Source organism: Pipistrellus hanaki, assembly GCF_964339955.1.
Source record: "Pipistrellus hanaki genome assembly, chromosome: 16".
In the NCBI taxonomy this organism is placed as follows: domain Eukaryota; kingdom Metazoa; phylum Chordata; class Mammalia; order Chiroptera; family Vespertilionidae; genus Pipistrellus; species Pipistrellus hanaki.
In genome coordinates, this window is record NC_140518.1 from 3967446 (window position 1) to 3990228 (window position 22783).

Genomic DNA, 22783 nt, shown 5'->3' on the forward strand with positions numbered 1-22783 from the left:
GAGGCACCCCGACTGGGCTCTGTCTTCTGGCCCAGCCCCAGCCGTGGGGGGAGCAGGGACCCCCCCACTTCCCTCCAGGGACCAGGAAACCTTGCTGCCTGCACATGGCCGGCCCCTGGTCCTGTTTCTCCAGCCCCAGCTGGGGTTCCCGGAGTCCAGGGGCCTCGGACACGGGACCCCCACTCTGTGGGACTGACCTGTCCCTCTCCTTCCTCCCTCCACCGGTGGCCGCACGGCCCGCTCCCCACTCCCACTCCAGAGGGAAGATGTGCACCCCGGGAGGGAGATGGGTGATCAGCCACGACCCCAGCAGGAACAGGGTCCCCCACCCGGGACCCACCCGGGATGTGAGAGCCCATTTCCTGTACCTGCTTCCCGCCCGGCTTCTGTCCAGGCATCTCACCCGGGTGCCCAGCCCCAGGAAAAAAAACGCAGTTTCTCAGCCCAGAGTTCACATCCAACACACCCCTTCCCTCAGGGCTGAGCCCCCTGTCAGGCGCTGGAAACCTTTAGCATCTGCCATGTGGGGAAGGAGTGACCTGTGACCCAGGACAGGCGGGGGAGGAGTGACCCGTGACCCGGTGTGCCCGGGGCAGCCGTGGTTCTCGCCCGTGACCTGACACAAACATGAAGAGTGCCCCTTTCCGTCTCAACCCCGTGCCCGAGGGCCCCCCGGGCCAGGAAGCCAGCCAGCATCACCTGGTCCCGGTTCCCAGGCCTCCTCTTACTGCTCTTCCCGAGTCTCCCCTTGGGGACCAGCATCACAGGGCACATCCTCCAGCCGCCCCACAGCCCCACCTCCATGGCTCTGCCCCGGCGGGACCCTGACCTCTTTGTATTCCCCCACCACCTCTCGCCACCCCAGACCTGAACAAGCACCGGCGCTACGAGATCCGCATGACGGTGTACAACGCCGTGGGCGAGGGGCCCCTGAGCGCCCCGCAGGAGGTCTTCGTGGGGGAGGCCGGTGAGTGCCGCTGCCCGAGGGCCCCGCCCGCCTCTCCCTCCCCCACGGCCCCGCCCGCCTCTCCCTCCTCCACAGCCCCCCCCACGCCTCTCCCGCCCCTACGGCCCCGCCCACCTCTCCCTCCCCCACGGGCCCCGCCCACCTCTCCCTCCCCCAGGGCCCCGCCCACCTCTCCCTCCCCCACGGGCCCCGCCCACCTCTCCCGCCCCTACGGCCCCGCCCACCTCTCCCTCCCCCACGGGCCCCGCCCACCTCTCCCGCCCCTACGGCCCCGCCCACCTCTCCCTCCCCCACGGGCCCCGCCCACCTCTCCCTCCCCCACGGGCCCCGCCCACCTCTCCCTCCCCCACGGCCCCGCCCACCTCTCCCGCCCCTACGGCCCCGCCCACCTCTCCCTCCCCCACGGGCCCCGCCAGCCTCTCCCGCCCCCGCGGGCGCCCGCCCGCCTCTCCCTCCCCCACGGGCCCCGCCCGCCTCTCCCGCCCCCACGGGCCCGCCCACCTCTCCCGCCCCTACGGCCCCGCCCACCTCTCCCTCCTCCACGGCCCCCCCCACGCCTCTCCCGCCCCTACGGCCCCGCCCGCCTCTCCCTCCCCCACGGGCCCCGCCCGCCTCTCCCGCCCCCACGGGCCCCCTCCTGCCTCTCCTGCCCCCACGGGCCCCCGCCCGCCTCTCCCGCCCCCACGGGCCCCCGCCCGCCTCTCCCTCCCCCACGAGGCCCCGCCCGCCTCCTCCTCCCCCGGGAGCCGCTGGCCCCGCACCCTGACCTCCCCTCCCGCCCTCCAGTGCCCACGATGGCGCCCCGCAACGTGGCCGTCCACGGCCCCACGGCCACGCAGCTGGACGTGACGTGGGAGCCTCCCCCGCCGGAGAGCCAGAACGGAGACATCCAGGGCTACAAGGTACGGGCGCTCGGCCAAGGAGAGGGTCCGGGGGCACAGGCCGGACGGGGGGCTGGGGGCGGCCCAGGGGAGGTGGGGGGAGAGGCTCCCGGGCCTGCACCCGCTGTGTGTGCACAGCCCACAGGACAAAAGTCCGCCCGCCTGTGCCCCACCCAGGCCCCGCCCTCCCAGCCCCCCCCCCCCCCCCCCCCCCCCCCCCCCCCCCCCCCCCCCCCCGGCTCCCAGCGCCAATGTCAGACCCATGCAACATGGCTGTTTGGCCAACTCTCATTACAGTGATGCTTAAGTGGATGGCCGCTGCCTAAATCTCTATTTTAAAAGATGTTTTAAATCTGTACTGACGCCGCCTGTTAGGACAGGAGTCCGTTAGTCCCCACACGTCACAGGGCCCTTTAGGACTCCTTCATCCTCTTGAAAGCCCTGGGACGCTGGTAGATGGTCCATGTGTGTGCCCATCGCACAGATGAGGAAACTGAGGCCCAGTTCCGGTGACCCGGCCAGGCCACAGAAATAGCAGGTGGCAGAGAATCAGACCCCAGGTGTGCTGGCCACCATGCCACCGGGAGCGGAGAGGGAGCACTGAGCACACAGCCACCGGAGGAGCTGGAGCCTGCCTCCTGTTCCAGTGTCCAGGGGACAGCCCGGGCCAGTGGTCGGCAAACTGGGGCTCACAAGCCACATAGGGCTTTTTGGCCCCTTGAGTTTTTATCAAAGGCGAGCTCAGGAGCACCCTCATTAAGTTCCTAAAAATGTACCTACCTAGATAGTTTACGTTTAAAAAACTTGGCTCTCACAAGAAATTCCAATCGTCGTGCTGTTGATATTTGGCTCTGGTGACTGACGAGTTTGCCGGCCACGGGCCCAGGCAGTGGCAGGTGTGGCCTGAGGCCCGCAAGGGGCCCGTGGTCCCCTGGCTCGGCCGTCCCCGCGCAGGCAGGAACCGAGTCTCCGGAAAGGCGCCGGGCTCACCCCAGCTCGGAGCTGGTGCGTGCTGGTGGCCCTGGTCTGAGACGGACTCCGGAGTGGGCGTCTCTCTCCGTCTGGGGCGAAGGAGGCGGGAGGGAGGGGGGAAGACACCTGCCAAGGAAGCGCTGAGGACGGATGACCCCTGGAGCCCTCGCCCGGGAGTGCCAGCTGGGAGCGCTAAATACTGCGCCGGAGCATATGCCTCCCGGGGAGCCGGGAGCCGGGCGGAGCCTGCGGAGGGTGGCAGCCCCCAGGCGGGCGAGACGTGGGAGCCTCCTGCGAACGGGCAGACCCAGGAAGCGTGTGGGTGCGCAGACGCCGTATGCCCTCCCCACACACACACACACACACACACACACACACACACATGCACACACAGACCTGCAGCCGTCTGCGTGCTCGGGGAAACCTCGCGGCCACGGGTGTTAACTGCGGAAATGGAATGTCCACCTCCCAGACGTGGATCAGCAGCCACGTCCATTGCCGTGAACCGTGTGCGGGTTCCCGGGCCGGTGAGCACGGCTGAGACGGACGGCACACGGGTGAGGCCGGGCTGTGCCCGGTGGACGGGCAGGCCCGTCCCCGCGGCTGCTTCCTGAGCACCTACCTGCTTCACGCCCAGCCGTGCTCTCGGTCCCCGTGGAGGCAGATTGTCCGGGAAGGAGACGGGCCATGTTCAAAACAAGCGGCGGCGGCAGGTGGCGGCGAATGGAGCGGGTTACGCGGGGAGAGACCGAGGGGCGGTGTGGGAGGGTGAGTAGGTTTGTCAGGGCGGGACTTAGCGGGAAGCTGGCACTTGAGGAAGCACGAAGGCTAGCAGGACCTGAAGCACGTGGACCCCGAAGAGGAGAGTCCCAGAAAGAGAACACGGATGTGCAAAGGTCCTGGGGTCCGTGGCCAGCAAACAGTCCTGTGAGTCTCCGAGTGAGCGGGGGAGCAGCGTGAAGGGACGTGGGTCTGGGCAGTGACCGGGGCGCGCCCTGACTCTGAATGAGGTGACAGAGGGCAGGGAAGGTTTGGGGCAGAAGGAGGGATGTGAGTGACCTGGGTCTTGAAAGGGCAGGCTGGCTGCGGTGCAGGGAGGTGTCTGAAAGCAGTGGGCACAGAGCCATGAAGCGGCTTCCACATGAGACCTGGTGGTGGCTGAGCTGAGACGGGGCGGTAGTGTGGGTCCCAGGTGAAGGGTAGAGCTGTCCACACGTGCTGACGCGGTGCACATGGGGCGTGAGGGCAGCAGGAGCGACGAGCATGTCCCAGCAGCTGGATGATGGCGCAGGCATTGTCGCAGGCGTTGGCACAGGCCAGGCTGAAACTCTAGTGAGCGCTTGCCCACTCTGATTAGCTTCCTCCGGGCTAACGGAGAAATTGGGCCAGTGGCAGCAGAAACATCTTCCGCCAGCAGGTGGCGACAAACGCCCACTCATCCCCCACCAGCCATCACAGCCTTAGTCAATGGTGCGCTGGGGTCATGCCGCTCCAGGCCAGCCAGCTTCTGCAGCTGGCTCTGCAAACTGCAGGGTGCCCGTGGGGCGTGTCAACACACCCTGCATCCCTGCCCAGCACCCAGGAGATACGACCCCCTGGTCCTCGAGCCCCGCTCTCAGTTGGGTGGACCCTCCTCTGTGCTTACCTTCCGTTGCTGCAGGTCCTGCCTGCACCACCATGAACACACAGCAGGTCTGCGCCCGCGGAAGGGGCCCAGACCAGCAGACACTGTAGCGTTAGAAAAGGAAGGTTCTGGAAGGGTTGCTACGCTCTTCAATGCTTCGACACTGTCCCGGCCGCTCGCTCACACCTCCGTCCCGGTGTGCGGGCGGCTCCGGTGCAGGCGTCCTGAGACCCCGGGGTCTCTGAGCCGCTGTTGTCCGCCCCTCCCGCCCCGTCCGTGTCCGCAGATTTACTTCTGGGAGGCCCAGCGGCAGAACCTCACCGAGCGCGTGAAGACGCTCTTCCTGGCGGAGACCGGCGTGAAGCTCAAGAACCTGACGGGCTACACCGCCTACATGGTCAGCGTGGCGGCCTTCAACGCCGCGGGGGAGGGGCCCCGCAGCACCCCCACCCGCGGCCAGACCCAGCAAGCAGGTGGGGAGAGCGCCGAGGGGAGGAGGGGGCGCCCTGGGGGCGGGGAGGGGCCTCTGGCCCTGGCCGCTGGGCTCGGGAGGAGTGGACGCAGCAACCTGGCGCCACCCCCTGAGACATCGGGGCGGGGTACCCAGGCCCCTGGGATGCCCTCCATGGCCCCCAAAGAGAGGCCAATGTGGGTGCTCAGAGAGAAGGTTTCTCCGTACAGCTTTGGGGAGAGCCCCCAGACCACACATACACCACACACACCACACACCACACACCACACACCACACACCACACACACTCACACACACACACACTCATACACACACACACACACACCACACACCACACACCACACACACACACACACACACATACTCACACACACACACCACACACACCACACACCACACATACACACCACACACACACACCACACACACTCATACACTCATACACATGCACACACACACACACACCACACACACACACCACACACCACACACACTCATACACTCACACACACACACACACACACACCACACACACACATATCACACACACACACCATCGTGCCCCTGTAGCCCGCCTAGCTCATGGCCAGTCCAGGCCCAGCTAGCCCCCTTCTCCCTGCCTGTTCCCACCTGCCTGTGCCAGGTGCTGGGACCACAACCGTGAGGGAAACTGACCCACCCCCCACCCCACCCCTCGGGCGGAGACAGATCACACCCAGCACAGAGGTGCATTTACTCTGGCGGCTGTGCCGGGGACGAGGACGGAGGCAGGGGACGGACAGCTGGCTGTGGGCAGGTTTGCCTGCAGAGGCGTCCCTGAGGGGTGACATCTGAGCTGGCAGCAGAGGGGGCCGTGGGAGGTGCAGGGGGAGGGGGTTCCGGCCGAGGGGCTGGCAGGTGCCGAGGCCTGGAGGCGGAGGGGATGGGGGACCGAGAGGAAGCCAGGGGCCTGGCGAGGACACGGGCATCCGGCTCTGGAGGGCCTGGCGGCCGGGGGGTGATCTAAGTGTGACGAGAGCCACTGGCAGGTCGAAGCGGCTGGGCAACGGGGTCTGGTTCGTGTTTTTATTTTTTATTATTTTTTTAAAATATATTTTATTGATCTTTTACAGAGATGAAGGGAGAGGGATAGAGAGTTAAAAATATCCATGAGAGAGAGTCATCGCTCAGCTGCCTCTTGCACACCCCCTACTGGGGATGACCCGGCAACCAAGGTACATGCCCTTGACCGGAATCGAACCCGGGACCCTTCAGTCCGCAGGTCGAAGCTCTATCCACTGAGCCAAATCGGTTTCGGTTGTGTTTTTATTTTTATTTTTTATATATTTGTATTGATTTCAGAGAGGAAGGGAGAGGGAGAGAGAGAAACGTCAATGATGAGAGGGAATCATTGATTAGCTGCCTCCTGCACGCCCCCTACTGGGGATTGAGTCACAAACCCGGGCATGTGCCCTGATCAAGAATCAAACCGAACCATGACCTCCTGGTTCATAGCTCAGTGCTCAATCCCTGAGCCATGCGGGCTGGGCTGGATTGAGTTTTTGAAAGATCGCTCTGACCGCTGTTCAAAAGACAGCCTGATGTGGGGAGAGGATGGAGGCAGGGAGTCCAGGGAGGAGGCTGGGTGGCGGGGCAGGGCTGGGACAACAGGAGCATGAGGTGGGGGTTCTGCTGTCACAGGGGTGGAGCCAGCCCTCTGTGCACTGCCCACAGCCACGTCTCAGGCAGATTCCCCCGGAGCCTCCGGAAGCCCTGGGCATGGGCGGGCGGGGTGCCCCTACGCCGTGGTGAACAAGGGTGGCCAGGACGTGATGCTTCCCAGGGTCCCCCCGCCGCCGGACCAGGGGCATCAGAGGCTGGAGACGGGGTGTCTGAGCTGGCCCGGAGCTGTCGCCAGGCCCCCTCCTTGGCTGTCACGGAGTTCTGTTCTCGGGGGGGGTATATACCCCCACGCCTCTCGCCCTGACCTCCTTAGCTGTCTTTTCCACCCTGCTGCCTCCCGTTCTGTAAATGGCCTCTCCTCCTCCTCGGGGACGAGCTGGCTTCCGGAAAACCCTGTCCCTCCTCCGGCTCTGAGGATCTGTGTGTGTGTGTCCGCCCGCCTGTCCTGACCCCTCTCTGTGGGTGCCGGCGGCCGGATGGGAGCCCCCGGAGCCTGTGCCGCAGACACAGCGGGACGCCGGCCGAGCGGAGGCAGGAAGGGCCCCCTGCGCTCCGGCCTCCTTCAAAGGCTGCTGGCTGGCGCGGCAGCCCGGGCTGGACGGAGCCGGGCGGAAGCGGGGTCAGGTCAGCTCCGGCTCCGTGGGGGCGGCCCTGACAATAATAGCCGGGCCATCCTGCTGGAGCCAGCTCGGGAGGCTGCCCTGGGATGCTTCCTTCCCGTCCGCCCCCGGAGCGCCCACCCCGTGGTTTTGGGTTGCTCTTCCAAAGGCCTCGGCTGGCCCCGGCTCCGGCCGCGTGGGACAGCGTGGTCTCTGGGCCTCGAGCCCCGGCCCCGGGGACGAGAGACACGGCGGCTCCGCCGTCTTGTCCAGTCAGGGCCCGCCGGATGCTCTGAGGCCCAGGCAGCCCCAGCCCTCTCCCTGGGAAGCTGAGAGAGGCGCCGCACAAAACCAGGACACGGCCTGGCCCCGCAGATCCGCGGGGGCAGGACACAGGCTGGGCCTGGGGGCTCTGAGCCAGGGCCAGGGGCTCCTGAGCAGGAGGGATCTGAGTTCTCTAACATGAGGCAAAGCATTCTGGGACTGTGAGGTTGCAAAGAGTGTTGTGATGCATTGTGGGGGAGAGGAAGGGGGGTCCGGTGACCCCGGGCGACCCCTCCCACCCTGTGCTGCACGGAGCCCTGCTCTCTTCTGTCTCCTGGGCCCCCACCCCGCTGGTTCCGGGGAGCTGAGTGAGGCTTGGAAAGAAGTCCGAGGAAGGAGGAAAAAAAACCCTGTGCTGTCTCCCCCGCAGCCCCCAGCGCTCCCAGCTCGGTCAGGTTCAGCGAGCTGACCACCACCTCGGTGAACGTGTCCTGGGAGGCCCCGCGGTTCCCCAACGGCGTCCTGGAGGGCTACCGGCTGGTGTACGAGCCCTGCACCCCCGTGGACGGTGAGTGGGACCCCCCCGCGGGCCTGACACCCACCCCGAGGGGCTCGCTCTCAGCCGGGGTCCCCTCGCCATCACCGCAGTCCCCGTGGCCAGCATCTCCCGGCTTAGAAAGAGGAAACGGAGGCCGGGACAAGGGAAGGGGAGTCCTGAGGGTAAACAGGTTGGGGGTGAGGCTGAGGAGCGGCCCAGGAACCCTAACTCCCAGGCCCAAGTTTTCAATCGCTTCTTGTCCGAAAGTCGATGGCAGTGGAGGGGTTGAGGTGGGGGACTAGAGTGTGGGGGTGGAGGGCCCTGGGAGAGAGACAGCATCCCAAGCTGGACACGTCTCTGTCATGAAGATGGGGGGCAGGGGGCGATGGGCCTGGCCCAGGCATGCCCCCCAGGATTTAGGTCCAGCCTTACTCTGGTTCAGCTTTCTCTGCCTTCCGTGGAGTCAGGAACAACCGCTTGGAGAATCTGATGAAAGACGAGAGCCTCTCCCCAGAAGGATGCACAAGTTTGGGGGGCATTGCACCCCCGCTCCCTCTGTGAGCCTCTGGTCTTGAACCCTGACTTCAGGCTGTCTCCCTCTGACCCGGGGCTGTCTTCAGAGCCTTCCTGTAACCCCCGCCCCACCCTCCAGGCCCTGGCTGGGACCCTGGCCCACTCCCGCCGCCCCCAGCTGCGTTAGCCCAGAATCACAGCTAGTGACAGAGATGGGGGAAGGAGGCCGGGCTCCCAGCGGCCTGCGTCCAGCTCCGGAGCCCAGCGAGACCTTGGGGGTGCGGCTGGCCTACCAGCTGGCACCCTGGTGGCCAGAGGTGACCACTCTGGGCTTACCCCTCCCTCTCACCCCTCCCTGAACCCGGCCAGACACGGGGCGGAGCCCTGAGCACGCTGCAGGGGCCAGCAGTTCTGGGTCAGCTGGGAACAATGGCCCTCAGTCTTTGCTGCCACTACCTGCGTGCCAGCAGCTTCCCGTCTGCGGAGTGCACCGTGTGCTAGGCCAGCGGGGAGCCGGCCCCGGGAGGCCTGGTCAGGTGCAGGCCCGGGCAGGGGGCCATCTCTCCCCGGGGCAGGAAGGAGAGGGCAGAGGTCACGGGGAGGGGACGCAGGGGGACAGACAGGTGCGCTCGTCACAGTGGCCTCCCCCCGCCTGCCCTTGAGAGGTGTGAGCGCTTTGCCTTTGGTCCTCTGTCCAGCAGGGTCTGGACCCCATGTCCCCACGCCCTCCCATAGTCCCGACTGCCCCGCGAGGTCCCGGCTGATAGGATCCCGAAGCCCTGCTTGTAGCTGGGCGACACCCAGTCTGGCCAGTGCGCCGTCTGCACCCCGAGGTGGTGCCTCCACCCCGGGCTCGGGTCAGCAGGCCACCTGAGCATCCAGGACCCTCTTTCCTCAGGGTCCATGGTGAGGAGGGGTTTGCTCAGAAAGGTCAAGGAGCAGGTACCCAGAGCTGCTGCTCCGGTCCTGGGCATGCCCCCACGTCGCCCCCAGATCTCCTCATTCCTGCAGGAAGCGCCTCTGGAGTGCCCCCTGTCTGACACTCAGCACTTTATTTATTCAGTACGTAGAGGGGGCACCTACCACGTGCAGTGCCGGGTGCTCTGTGGTTCTGTCTGGCCTCATGGCATCCGGCCGTACATATGACGGTTGGTCTGAGCACAGCCCTCAGGCTTAGAGCCCGTCTCCCAGCAGGTACCAGTGTGCTCAGTGGACATGGGAGCTGAGAGCCAGTCCTTCGGGGGACAGCGGCCTCCTTACGGGGCACTGGGCAGTGGGGGTGCCTGGTGGACGTGCATGTTTAACCTATGCCAGCTCAGCTGGTGGGAGGGCGGGGGTTGGATCTGTGAAACACGGAGCACAAACTCTCACCTCCCGAAAACCATCCTGAGGTTGTCCTGGCTGTGAGGGCTGAGGTTGTCCCGGCTGTGGGGGCTGAGGTTGCCCTGGCTGTAGGGGCTGAGGTTGCCCCGGCTGTAGGGGCTGAGGTTGTCCCGGCTGTGGGAGCTGAGGTTGTCCTGGCTGTACAGGCTCAGATAGTCCCGGCTGTGGGGGCTCAGGTTGTCCTCAGCCGGCTGTAGGTGTGTTCCCTCCAACTCTGGGCTCTGCTGCCTTTGCAGAAGCACTTTCTGGAAGGTGATCCTAGGAACTGGAGTTGGTAGGGTTGACAAGGGGAACAGAAACGGGCTGTAAGACGTATTGGGGCCCAGCCGTTCACTCGAACAGGATGGCGCGCGGTTTCCCTCCAGATGCAGAAGGGCCTGTGGTCCTCTCGGAGGCAGGCCGCCTGGAGCCTTTCTGAGGCCCCTGTAGCCTGGGCCCTTTTCCTAAGCACAGCCTGGAGGACGGCGGCTGAGAATCCGCCGAGGGTGCCAGGGTGTGGCCGAGGGTGCCAGGCTGGCCTCGTGCCAAGAGGCGTTGGCCCTGGCGGTGTCTGCTGCCCCCGCCCCTGGGCCCCCTGGCCGCCCTGCAGTGCCCACATCCCGTGCTTCCCCCCAGGCGTCAGCAAGATCGTGACGGTGGACGTGAAGGGGAGCAGCCCCCTGTGGCTGAAGGTGAAGGACCTGGCAGAGGGCATGACCTACCGGTTCCGCATCCGAGCCAAGACCTTCACCTACGGGCCCGAGATCGAGGCCAACGTCACCACGGGCCCCGGAGAAGGTGGGCGAGCGCCTGCGGGCCGGGACCTGCCCCCCTCCGCACACGGCAGTCAGTCCCCACGCAGGAAGGGGTGCCAGATACCAGGACGAGCAAGGCGGGGTCCCCGCGGGGCTCACGGGCCGGGGGACGGCAGACACGGGCAGACACGCCGGGCCTTGGAGTGCAGGGTGAGCCAGGCCTCCTGGCACCAGAGCCTGGCTTAGCCCGGCCTCGGGAAGGTGAGCTGGGCCCCGCCCAGGAGGCCGCCTCGCCCGCCGTCCACCTGCGCGATGGGTGTGCCCTCCCCGCCTCTGCTTTCACCATCGGGGCACCTTCCCTTCCTGCCCCGGCTCTGCAGAGAAGCTGTCGCTCCGGCTCCATGGGAACAAGGCCGCAGGGCTGCAGGAGAGCCTTCTGGAGCCACCGGCCCCGCTCTGCCCTGCCCCTGCCTCTCACCTAAGCCCGCTTTCCTGGGAAACAAAAGCAGGAAGAGAGCTGTCAGCCGAGCCGTGGCATGGGGACAAGAGATGCCCATCTGGACAGACTGTTCTAACCTGAGGCCTGGGGCAGGCCAGGGGACAGGAAATACGAGGGGAGAAGGGGGGGTGGGTAAGGGAGAGCCAAGCTGCCCCCTGCAGGTGTGAGTGAAAAGGGTCTGCACACGCCCCTCCCCAAACCAGGCAAGGGTCCAGGAGATGACTGACAGCTCCGTCTCTCAGGCCTGAGCGAGAACTCGGGGTCCTAAAAGCCCCTCCCCACCCTCCACACCTCCCTGGAGCCGTGTCCCACTGCAGGCAGGACACGCGTTAGGGAAGGAAGGGAGGGAGGGAGGGAGGGAGGGAGGGAGGGAGGGAGGGAGGGAGGGAGGAAACGCGGTCCTCAAGGTCCTGGGTCGGGACTGGGCGCGGGCAGGCATAGGTCTGCCCAGCTCTATCACCGAGTCCCGGGCCTCTGGTCCAGCCCGCCAGCTCCTGGGCCCAGGGATCCTCCATCCGATGCTGGACTCTCGGCCCTTTTCCCAGCAGGTGTCCACCCGGGCCACCCATACCCACTCAGCCAGCCAGCCAGCCACCCGTCACCGGCCCGCTCCTGACCCCTCTAGCACCTAGGAAGCACCTACTGTGTGCCCGGCTCTGAGCACGCAGGGCTGCACGTCGAATGAGTGGCAGCACTTGGGGTCGGGGCCCAGGGGGACAGTGGGAGCCAGAGGACAGGCACTGGCCTGTGCTGCGGGGCACCCCCAGACAGAAGGGGTCCCGTGACAGATAAAACCGGGTCGCTCCTCTTACTACGGAGGGGAGATGTGCGGGGCCCACTCGGCCCCCCAAAAGCAACCTCCCCCTCTCATGTGCCTGCTCTGCCATTGTCCTGCCCGCCTCCACTGCCCCCATGACACATCCCTTCAGGCCTTCCATTCCAAAAGGCCTTACAGGGGGGGAAACTGAGGCACCGAGGGCTATGTGAACTGATCCGTCACCCATCTATCGATCCTGGGTTGGACCAGGAACCCGGGTCTCCTGAATCTGCTCCAGGACCTTTCCTGCATCACCCTAGGGTCCCTCTCCTGCCCTGAAACTTGGAATTGGGGGCAAAAGAGAAGAACCAGCAGGTCGAGCCTCAGACACACTCCCCCGACCTCGCCCTGCAGGGTTTCCCGGGACTCAGGCGGGCTGGTTTTGCGGGGCGGCCCCTCCAGCGGGGGCACAGGGAGGCAGGCTGGGTGCCCGTCGGGGCCGTGCACCCCGTACCCACGTGTGCCGTTGGCAGGTGCCCCGGGACCGCCTGGAGTGCCCATCATCGTACGGTACAGCTCCGCCATCGCCATCCACTGGTCCAGCGGCGACCCCGGCAAAGGGCCCGTCACCCGCTACGTCCTCGAGGCCAGGCCGTCAGGTACGCCGCCCCGGCTGAGCCGCCGCCCCTGCGGAGCCCGCGTCTCACGGCCTCCCTCCTTCCCGAGCCCCTCCCCCTGGTGCCCTTCCGTCATCGTCTCCAGGTGAAGCTGGGGGTGGCCGTGGGAGTGGGGAGCAGGGAGGTGCACCCTTAGCTAAGGAACACCCAGAGAGCAGCACCCAGCGCCCGCTGAGGACCCACTCAGGCGGAGGGCCGTTCGAGAAGCCAGGGGAGCCTTAGCCCAGTGGCCGACAAACTCGTTAGTCCACAGAGCCATCAACAGGACAGCGACGGAAATTTCTTTGGAGAGCCACATTTTTTTTAAACTTAAACTCCTTCTAACGCCACTTCTTCAGGCCGTGGTATTTTGTGGAAGAGCCATCACACTCAAGGGGCCAAAGAGCCACATGTGGCTCGAGAGCCGCAGTTTGACAACCACGGCCCTAGCCGATTTGCTTGGTGGATAGAGTGTCAGCCTGTGGAACAAAGGGTCCCGAGTTCGATTCCGGTCAAGGGCAGGTACTTCAGCTGCAGGCTCCTCCCCAGGCTGGGCTCCTGTTTCTCTCACATCCATGTTTCCCTGTCTTTCAATGGAAAAATATCCTCGAGTGAGGATTTAAAAAAAAAAAAAAAAAAAAAGCCAGGGGAGCAAGGAATTAAGCTTACAAAGGTTAAACCCCCATGTCCTCCAGGCAGCCCCTCTGGCCAGCGCCCCCTAAGGAGGCCGGCTGTCCCCCACCTCACCCCCCGCCCCCCTCCAACACCCAGCGGCCTCTTTAAGGGCCGACTCCGCCCTCAGCGCTGGCTTAGCAGCTCCTGTAACCGCACCAACCTGTCCTGTCAGGCCTGAAATCGAATCACAAGAACTCCCCCACCCATCGGCAGATGAGCGGCCAGGAGCCGCTGCAGGGGCCGCTCTGCACGCTCCCGTTTCACTGTCGCCGTGTCACCTGCGCCTCCCGGCTCCCCTTACCCGCGGAGCCCTCTCCGCTGCCAGCTCCCCGGTTGCTAGGCGTCCGAGTTAATCAGAGGCGCCAGCGTCGGCAGAGCCGGAGGCTGGTTCCTGGTCTTCCGTGGCCCCGTGGTGAGGCCACTGAAGCTGAGACACTAAACGCCATGGCAGACACCACGGGAAGTGGCCGGGCTGGGCAGGAGGTGACACTTCTAAGGGGCTATCGGGGCATCCTGGGGACACATTATTAGCCCCTTGGGGCAGCCGAGCCCTAATTATCTCAATGCACGCCATTCATGTGAGGAGTTCCAGGGGGCAGCTGCCGCCCCGTCATTGCCTGAATCTTAGGCGCATGACTCCAGTCACCAATAGCGAACACCTACAGCCGCTCAGAGCCAGCCTGCAGCCGGGAGCTGTGCGTACGGCTGGCTCTCTCCCCACTCCAGATGGTCCCGCCCCGGCCCTCCGGTGCCGGCTGCCGAGTTGGCCTGGAGACCGCCATGTACGGAATTCTCCCCGCCAGGGCCCGAGCCTACTTTTTCCACCCGAGTTGGCCGGCCGGGATGCCAGGCTGTGGAATGTTGGCTGCAGAATGGACCCCGGCCCTGTTGATTGTCCACTGCTTCCTGGGAGGCCTGGCGTGGGGCCTGGTGTTCCGGGTTTGGGGGCCGTGAGCTGGTCCTCACGGGTGGGATCAAGGACTAGCTAGGCTAAGAGGAGGGACCACGCCAGGATCCCCTGAAGGGCCAGCACTCGGGCCGTGGCGGAGGGCTGGTGCAGGGGACGGCAGGCTGTGGGAGAGGGTGAAGAGCCATTGCCTTCACCTGGGGCTAATCGTTAAGACGGAGGCGGGGTAGGGGGGTAGGCTGGGGGTCTGAGGGGAAAGTCAAGAACTCAGAAGTTGGAGACAACATGGGTGGCATACAGACGGGAGCCCTTCCACCCCCTCTGGTCCCTGATAGTCCTCTGACCCCTGCTCCTTGGCATGGAGGAGCCTGAGGACCAAAGCCTCATGGTAACCCCCATCCCTTCTGCAGCTGTTCAGACACAGCCCTCTTCTTGTCCGATGCCACTGCGTGTGTGCTTTGGCTAGGGATGGGGACCAGGAACACGGGGGCCTGGTTAAGAATAGGAGGGGGACCAGATGGTGACCTCTGAGGCAGCCAAATGCTGAGGAGCACTTTGCGATGCGACGGGAAACATATGCAGGCCCAGCAGCGCGAACCAGGAGGTCACGGTTCATTCCCGGTCAAGGGCACACGCCCGGGTTGTGGGCCAGATCCCCAGTGTGGGGCATATAGGAGGCAGCCGATCAATTCTTTCTCATCATTGATGTTTCTCTCTCCCTCTCTCTCTCCCTCTCTCTCTCTCTCTCTCTCTCTCTCTCTCTCTCTCTCTCCCCCTCTCCCTTCCTCTCTGAAATCAATAAGAATATATATTTATTAAAAGAATAATATGCAAAATTTTCCCTATAAGGGCTAAAAAGGGTCATTGCTTTGTTTAAATCAGTGGTTGGCAAATTGTGGCTCACGAGCCACATGCAGCTCTTTGGCCCCTTGAGTGTGGCTCTTCCACAAAATACCACGTGCAGGTGTGCACGTGTACAGTGCAGTTGAAACTTCGTGGCCCATGCGCAGAAGTCGGTGTTCGGCTCTCCAAAGAAATTTCAATCGTTGTATTGTTGATATTTGGCTCTGGTGCCTAATGAGTTTGCCGACCACTGGGCTAGATGGTGATAGCGGGTTGCTGGTGGCAATCTGCTCTGCCTATTACACACGTTGAATGTCGTGTAGACATCTTAACAGACAGACTCACAGGGCCAGAGGCTGCCCGGGTAGCTGTCATCTTCCCAGGACCTTCGGGGGGCCCGCCCTGGGGAGGGGAGTTGACGGGCAGACCTGGCAGGCCGCTCTCAGGGAGCGACAGGTAGGGCGGGGCCTCCCCTCACGGGGGCCTCCCCTCTGCGCTCCTGCAGACGAGGGGCTGTGGGACATCCTCATCAAAGACATCCCCAAGGAGGTGACCTCCTACACGTTCAGCATGGACATCCTGAAGCCGGGCGTGAGCTACGACTTCCGGGTCATCGCGGTCAACGACTACGGCTTCGGCACCCCCAGCAGCCCCTCCCAGTCCGTGCCAGGTACGGCCTGTGGGGGAGGGGCGCAGGGGCTGGGCAGGGGGAGGAGGGGAGGCAGCAGAGCCCCGGGAGTGATGGGGTTGGGCCCGACGTGCACCGTCCCCTCGTCCCCTCTCGTCCCCTCGGTGCCCCGAAGCAGCAGGGAGCCCCAGGCCGGGGCCCGAGTCAGGGCTCGGCTTTCGGAAGGAAGAAACGGGACGGACCATGGCTCCTGCAGGTTCCTTTTCAAGGACTTGGAAGCCCTGGGCAGGGGGCCCAGCCGGCTTGTGGATGAGTCACCGGGCCCAGCACGGGAGCTTCCCTGAGCTCATCAGCCAGGAGATTCAAGGGCGCCAGGCCATAAACTAAGTGTCTCCATAGAAACAGAGCCCCAAACAGACAGCAGCCTGTAGAGCAGACGGGCCTACACCACCTGGCTGAGCAGGGCCCGGGTGGGCTGGCCTGCCATCCTCCCCTTCTCCTCTCCCCATTCTCGTCCGGCGTGTCTCAGCTCACAAGGGCCTCTTCTACCAAAACCCATGACCCCACAGCCAAGCACTGACCGCTTCACACCAAGGCCTCGTCCCGCCAGGCAGACGTGAAACTCAGAATTTCTACTCACCGGGGAGTTTCCAACGCCCCCTCCGCCTCCCTCCTCCCACACACGCCCACCCCTGCCAGATTGACAGCCCCGATCGTGGGAAATAAGTAAACACTTGAGGGCTGGAATAGGAGCCCGCCCCTCCTCAGGCAGCAGCAGGGATTAGATGGGCCAGGTACAGAAAGCATGGCCTGGGGGCTTCAGAGAAGGGGGGCCCTCCCAGGGGAGGCATTTGAAAGACCTGCCATATCCTCTCCCTACAACCCCGCTCTCTGCTGCCAGAAAGAGATTCCGTCCCACGGAGCCTGGGGACAGACTGTCCAGGCCCAGCACAGGCCAGACAAGCACCCTTGCAACGCAGAGCTGGCTCTGCCTGCCCAGGTAGACCGTGGGTGGAAATGGAAAAATAAAGGAGACTGGCCAGCCGAAACCGGTTTGGCTCAGTGGAAAGAGCATCGGCCTGTGGACTGAAGGGTCCCAGGTTCGATTCCGGTCAAGGGCATGTGCCTTGGTTGCAGCTGATCAATGTTTCTCATCCATGTTTCTGACTCTCTATCCATCTCCCTTCTTCTCTGTAAAAAAAAAAAAAAATCAATAAAATATATTTTTAAAAATAAAAATAAAAAGGAGACTGGCCGGTGTGGCTCAGTGGTTGAGCTTCAACCTCTGAACCAGGAGGCCATGGTTTGATTCCTGGTCGAATCATATGTCTGAGTTGCAGGCTCAATCCCCAGTGTGAGGCGTGCAGGAGACAGCCGATCAATGATTCTTTCTCATCATTGATGTTTCTGTCTCTCTCTTTCCCTCTCCCTTTCTCTTTGAATTCAATTCAAAAAAAATTTTTTTAAAGAAAAAAGAGCAAACACACCATCCCTTCCCCACTGCAGCCTTGTCTCCAGCAGACATCACTAGTCAATCCCGGCACTGTTTCCTCCCGAGTGCAGAAGCAGCCTCAGCACTTGTCTCCGAGCAGCCTCCGGGGAGCCCCATTGATCAGAGCTGGCACTGGAAATGACTGTCCCTCCCAACCTTGGCGTAGGCTTGGCCTCCTTCAGGGGGCACAGACCCCTGCCGACCATAGACTGAGAGCAGGATGTAGGGGACCCGCTGGAATGGGAGGCTGGGAGGCAAGAGGGGCCGAGCACCCTGGTCCTGACGCCCCACCCGTGCTCCAGCCCAGAAAACCAACCCGTTCTACGAGGAGTGGTGGTTCCTGGTGGTGGTCGCCCTGGTCGGCCTCATCTTCATCCTGCTCCTGGTCTTCGTGCTCATCATCCGGGGCCAGAGCAAGAAGTACGCCAAGAAGACAGACTCGGGTGAGCCAGCACCCGGCCCTCCCCGAGGGGCTGGGCCTTCCCGTATCGCCTCCCATTTGCAGGGATGGGTGGGGGTCTGTCCCCCGGAAGTGCATCCGCTCCCACAGGTGGGACAGCCTGGGCTTCCTAGTCTGGTTTCAGCTCTAGCAAGAGAAAGAGGGAGCCCTAACTGGTTTGGCTCAGTGGATAGAGCATCGGTCTGCGGACTGAAAGGTCCCAGGTTCAATTCTAGTCAAGGGCATGTACCTTGGTTGTGAGCACATCCCCAGTAGTGGGTGTGCAAGAGGCAGCTGATTGGTGTTTCTCTCTTATGGATGTTTCTGTCTATCCCTCTCCCTTCCTCTCTGTAAAAAATCAATATATTTTTTTTTTAAGAGAGAGAGAGGAAGGGGGGCAGCCGGCCAGGTGGGGCGAAGGGAGGTGGGGGAGGGGACGCTGCCCAGTGTGAAGAGATGGTGTGACCGAGCCGTGCCAACCTGCCCTGCAGGGGGCGGTGCCAAGGCTGGTGCCCTGGGCCACGGGGAGATGATGAGCTTGGACGAAAGCAGTTTCCCTGCCCTGGAGCTCAACAACCGGCGCCTCTCCGTCAAGAACTCCTTCTGCCGGAAGAACGGCCTGTACACCAGGTAGCGGCCCTCGGCGTGGGGGCCGGGAGGACGGGGCTGAGGGCCGGCAGTGCCCGGCTGGGGAGGGCCGCAGAGCAGGCAGTGCCCCCTCCGCCTCACCCTGTCCCAGAAACTGCTTTCCATCCCAGTGAGTGGGAGCCTCGGTCAGCACAGGCAGGGGCCGGGGCGCACAGCCTGGGCGAGGGCACACGGGCGGGAAAGTCACCAGGAGGTGGGGACAAAGGGTTTCCATCGATCACAGCAGAAGGCACCTAGCATGCCCAGTGTTGGAGACCAGTAGACTGCCATCTGAAGCCAGTGGCCCGTAGCCTGCTATCCACTCGCCCCCAAGGGGAGACTGAAGAACGGCCTGTACACCAGGCAGACCCACCAGAGTGAGAGGCCCCAGGGGCTCCCCACGATCGTGGACACCCTACCTGTCCGACCCCCAGGAAAGGACAGACACCCCGAATGTAGCCACGTCCCCCCTGGTCCTCCCTCATGCCCGCTGTCATTCCTGACCACGCTCTCCCACCCACCCGCCCCCCAAGTTCACACTCTCAGCATGGTCCCCCAAGGGCAGCGGTGAAGCAGCCCTCCAGGAAGGACAAGGTTGGTGGCCCACCAGCTCTCTCCCCTACGTCTCTCCAGCCCCAGGCCCTCCTGCGGCCGCAGGGCTGCCCGTGGCCAAGGGCAGGGGCAGCTCACAAAACAACTCTGTCTGGTCCGGAGGGAAGAGGCGATGTGTGTGTTCTCCAGGGGGATGGGGTGGGGGTGGGGTCGGGGTGCTGGCCAACGAGGCCCACTCTCACCCTCTGAGAAGCCAGCTTCCCAAAGAAAGGGGCGTTTGATGCCTCCACGGCCGGCTCAGCATGGCCACCGCAGTCTCGCCAGGCTGGCTCCAGAGCCCTGCCACCCGGAACAAGGGGCGTCTCAGGACGGCCTGGCCTGGCCTGCCTCTCGCACCCACAGTGTACACACACCGCAGCCCTGCCCGTCCCGCACCCCTGGGCCTGCACAGAATTCCCGTCTGCACCAAAGGAGCCCCAGGCTCCAGCCTGGCCCAGCCCTGGGGACGTGCCAGCCCCCACTCCCCGCCTGTCACCAGGGCAGCTCAGCCTGGCACCCCGTTTTCCCCTTCCTCCCTATCCTGCACTTGCTGCCTCATCCCCAGGAAGCTTCGGCTGGTACGGTGACTGCTTTACTTTCAGTACAAAGCTTCACTGTGTCGATTGGAATAAAATAAGATCGTGGGGTCCCTGGAACCGTGATCATGGAAGACACCCCGAGACCATGGTCCTCACACTCTCAGAGGCAGCACCAGAGGTCGGATGGGGCAAGGGGTGGCCTGGGACGTGTCCCCGGGTCGCGGGACTGTCCTCAGAGCAGCGTTCCGGCAGCAGGCGGTGTCCGGCCCCCGTGCGAACAGCTGGGCTCAGAGCCACGGTGCCAGAGCAGGCTGGACAGATGCTGGGGGGTGAGGCCCTGGGCAGTACCCTCTGGCACCCCGCCCTGAGGGCAGAGGGGTGAAGGACCCCAGGCCTGCCCACTCCTTGCCCACAGCCCCAGCTCCGGCCCGCAGGCCTCCAGGCGGGAGGAGTGCCAGGCGTGTTTCCTGGGTGACGGCAGCCAGGCCTCTCTCTCACCCGGAAATGCACACCTCTCCTCTCCCCGGGGCGACTTTTCCAAGGCGGGCGTGGCATCACCGGGAACCACCACAACCTCTGAGCCTATGGGGGCTTTCCTGGCTCTCTGACCCCGGGGCTGACCCCGAAGCTCCCCTTGTGCATAGGAAGTGCGGGGAGAGTTTGTCTGCAGCGCAGGTCTCAGGCCTCCCCTGAGAGTGTGATTCGCGAGGTCTCGGGGGCCTAGGGCGCTGGGTCACAGTCCCGGCTGTGATGCTAAGGCCTGCGGTCCTGGAGACATAGGTGGAGAGTCAAGGTGCGCCCCACCGCCCACCCTCCCTCCCCCCCACACACACGCTTCCCTGGGGCTCATTCAAGAGCTCAGCCCAGCACCCTCAGCACCCTGAGCCTCCCCCACCCCAGGCAGGGCCCCACCTTCCATGGCACAGGCCTGTGAACAGCAGGCACAGGAGCGTGAGGGGTCCGAGGGACTCCACGCCTCCAGGCCTCTCGGTGGCCTCCCCGGACCAGAGACCACAGGAGGCTGCTCTGGGGGAGGCCACCTCTCAGCCCTCCCTCACCCCACTCACTCCCTCTCTAGGTCTCCGCCCCGGCCGAGCCCGGGCAGCCTGCACTACTCGGATGAAGACGTCACCAAGTACAACGACCTCATCCAGGCCGAGAGCAGCAGCCTGACCGAGAAGCCCTCGGAGGTCTCCGACTCTCAGGTGAGGGGCCCTGGCCGGGGCGGAGCAGCCCTCCCGAGAGCGGACCTGCAGGGCGGCCCCTCCAGCGACCTGGACCCCCCTCTGCTCCCCTTTGTGGCCCATAGCCACGCAGGGGCCCCAGCAAATGATGTGCACGTCGGATACAGGCCAGCTGCCGCCTCCCAGGCTCTGCTCAGAGTTTGCACCCGGGGCTCACGGGGTCCCTAGAACCGTGATCATGGGAGACACCCCGAGACCATGGTCCTCACACTCTCCGGAGGCACCCTGTGCTCGGTCGCTCAGTGGCTGTGGCCTGTCAGGGCCCGAGAAGGCCTGGAGAGGGCGGTTGCAGCCTGTCTTTTGCCAGGGCCCAGAGAACCGATACACTGAGCTGGTCGGAGTCAGCATGGGCCCCGGAAGGCTGGGTGCCCCGGAACCCCACGGCTGGGAAGCAGCAGGGACCGGGAAGGCATCAGAGCTTTGGAGGTCCAGACCCGAGTTTGAACCCTGGCTCTGCTGCCGATGCGCTGGGGCGTCCTGGGTGTGGCAGAGAACCTCTCTGAGCCTCAGTGTCCCCATCTGTGGAACGGGCAGGGTAACAGCAGGCTCTGGTGGGGCTGTGGGGAGGGTTTGCTGCGATTCGGCAGAGAGAAGCTTAGCACAGGGCCGGGCCTGCGGGGGCCGTTTAGTAAGTGTCGGCTCACGTGTTAAGAAGGGACGGTGCCTCTGGGTGGGCCACACGGGGACACTCTGTCCCAGGCTGAGGCGTGAGGGGGCTGAGTGTGTTCCGATGAGGTGATGTCAGGCCTCCCGCCCCAGCCCTCCTCGCGCCCTTGGCCAAGCCTGGTGGTTGCCCGGGAAGGACCGAGAAAGGCCACGGGGTCCCACGCCCTGGACCTTTCTGCCGGGCCTGGGAGAGGATGAGAAGGAAGCGATGCCAGCAGGGAGCAGGGCTGTGGGCCGGGTGGGAGGTGCCAGCCAGCCTGGGATCAGGCCTGTGGGCCCCCTGGACCAGGGCCCCTCGCCCACGGCTGCCTTGTTCGGCCCCAGGGTTTCTGTGAGCTCGGCGGAGCCAGCGAGGCGGGAGCTCACGCCCCCGCTCAGGGGGCAGGGACGGAGACCCCAGCTCAGCCTGGCTCCCAGGGCCTCCTGTGACTCAGGCCCCGGCATCCTGTTAGGAGAATTTAACCCCTTGCCGCCACGTGCATACGGGGACTCACAGGGCCAGGCTTCCCTGGAGCGTGGTTTTTCTTTCTCCCCGAACACGGTGACGAGCACTTAGACCTAGGCACTCAAGGTGAAGTTCAAAGACCTAAGGCGTTCGGCTCCGTCTGTCCCAGGGCTGCCCCAGGGATGGCTAAGCGAGAGTCGGGCCCGGGCAGTGCCAGGCGGGACCATTTGGGTCTGCTTGCTCTGGAACGGTCCTTCCGCTGCAGCCTGGGCCCTGGGCCCTATGCCCTGGGCCCTGGGCCTCGGGGTCAGGTGGGAATTTGTGCCCTGACAGCTAAGGAGGCCCGGATGTCAGTATCTGTCTGGGGCGGTGAGCGGGGTGGGTGCAGGAGGTGAACAGCCGCTAACTTCCCACACTCATTCTTGAGCCTGTACCCTGTGACCATGGAGGGAGTGGGCCACAGCCCTGGCCCCCGGGAGCTCCCTGAGGGCTGGCCCCCCTCCGAGGCCCTGGTCACCAGCCTAAGGAGAGTCTGTGACTCATCTCTCGCCCCGACTGCAGATAGTGTGTGGATTGCAACTTTCTTTTTTTTAGTTTTTTAAAATATTTTTTATTCTTTTCTTATAGAGAGGAAGGGAGAGGGATAGAGAGCTAGAAACATCGATGAGAGAGAAACATCGACCAGCTGCCTCTTGTACACCCCCTACTGGGGATGTGCCCGCAACCAAGGTACATGCCCTTGACTGGAATCGAACCCGGGACCTCCCAGTCCGCTGACGCTCTATCCGCTGAGCCAAACCGGTGTCGGCCCCTGTTGTGACGTTCACTCCGGGGCTCATGGTGGGTGCCCCGAGATATTAATCCTGCGGGGATGGTTTCTCCAGGGTACGTCCCTCGGCGTCGGGGACAGCGGGCGCCCTCCCTCCGGAGCTGCTCCGCAGACCCTGTTGCTGGAAGCCCGCTCCCCCAGGTCCTCTGAGGGTGAGCCGTGCGTGTGCCGCCCGGTTCCTGTTCCCTGTCAGACCACCCACCGCTCCCCCTCCAACACGGGTGGACATTTGCCAGCCGGTTCCCTGTGATACGGTCGGCCATAAACAAAATGTCCCCGTTTCTTATAAACAGACACACATGATAGGATGTGAGAAAGGCCGTAACGAGCTGTGGTG

General features: G+C 64.2%; 1 protein-coding gene across 2 annotated transcripts in view; it reads left to right on the forward strand.

Moving 5' to 3' along the window:
- The window catches only part of SDK2 (sidekick cell adhesion molecule 2), a 186274-nt gene that overhangs the window by 156616 nt on the left and 6875 nt on the right, over nucleotides 1-22783 (forward strand). For both annotated transcript variants that reach the window (XM_084862127.1, XM_084862128.1), the window contains 10 exons: nucleotides 866-967; nucleotides 1754-1869; nucleotides 4731-4917; nucleotides 7872-8009; nucleotides 10491-10652; nucleotides 12399-12524; nucleotides 15452-15616; nucleotides 17369-17509; nucleotides 17997-18135; nucleotides 20341-20467. In XM_084862127.1, the coding sequence (XP_084718253.1) occupies nucleotides 866-967; nucleotides 1754-1869; nucleotides 4731-4917; nucleotides 7872-8009; nucleotides 10491-10652; nucleotides 12399-12524; nucleotides 15452-15616; nucleotides 17369-17509; nucleotides 17997-18135; nucleotides 20341-20467 (1403 nt within the window). The remainder of the gene's footprint in view (nucleotides 1-865; nucleotides 968-1753; nucleotides 1870-4730; nucleotides 4918-7871; nucleotides 8010-10490; nucleotides 10653-12398; nucleotides 12525-15451; nucleotides 15617-17368; nucleotides 17510-17996; nucleotides 18136-20340; nucleotides 20468-22783) is intronic.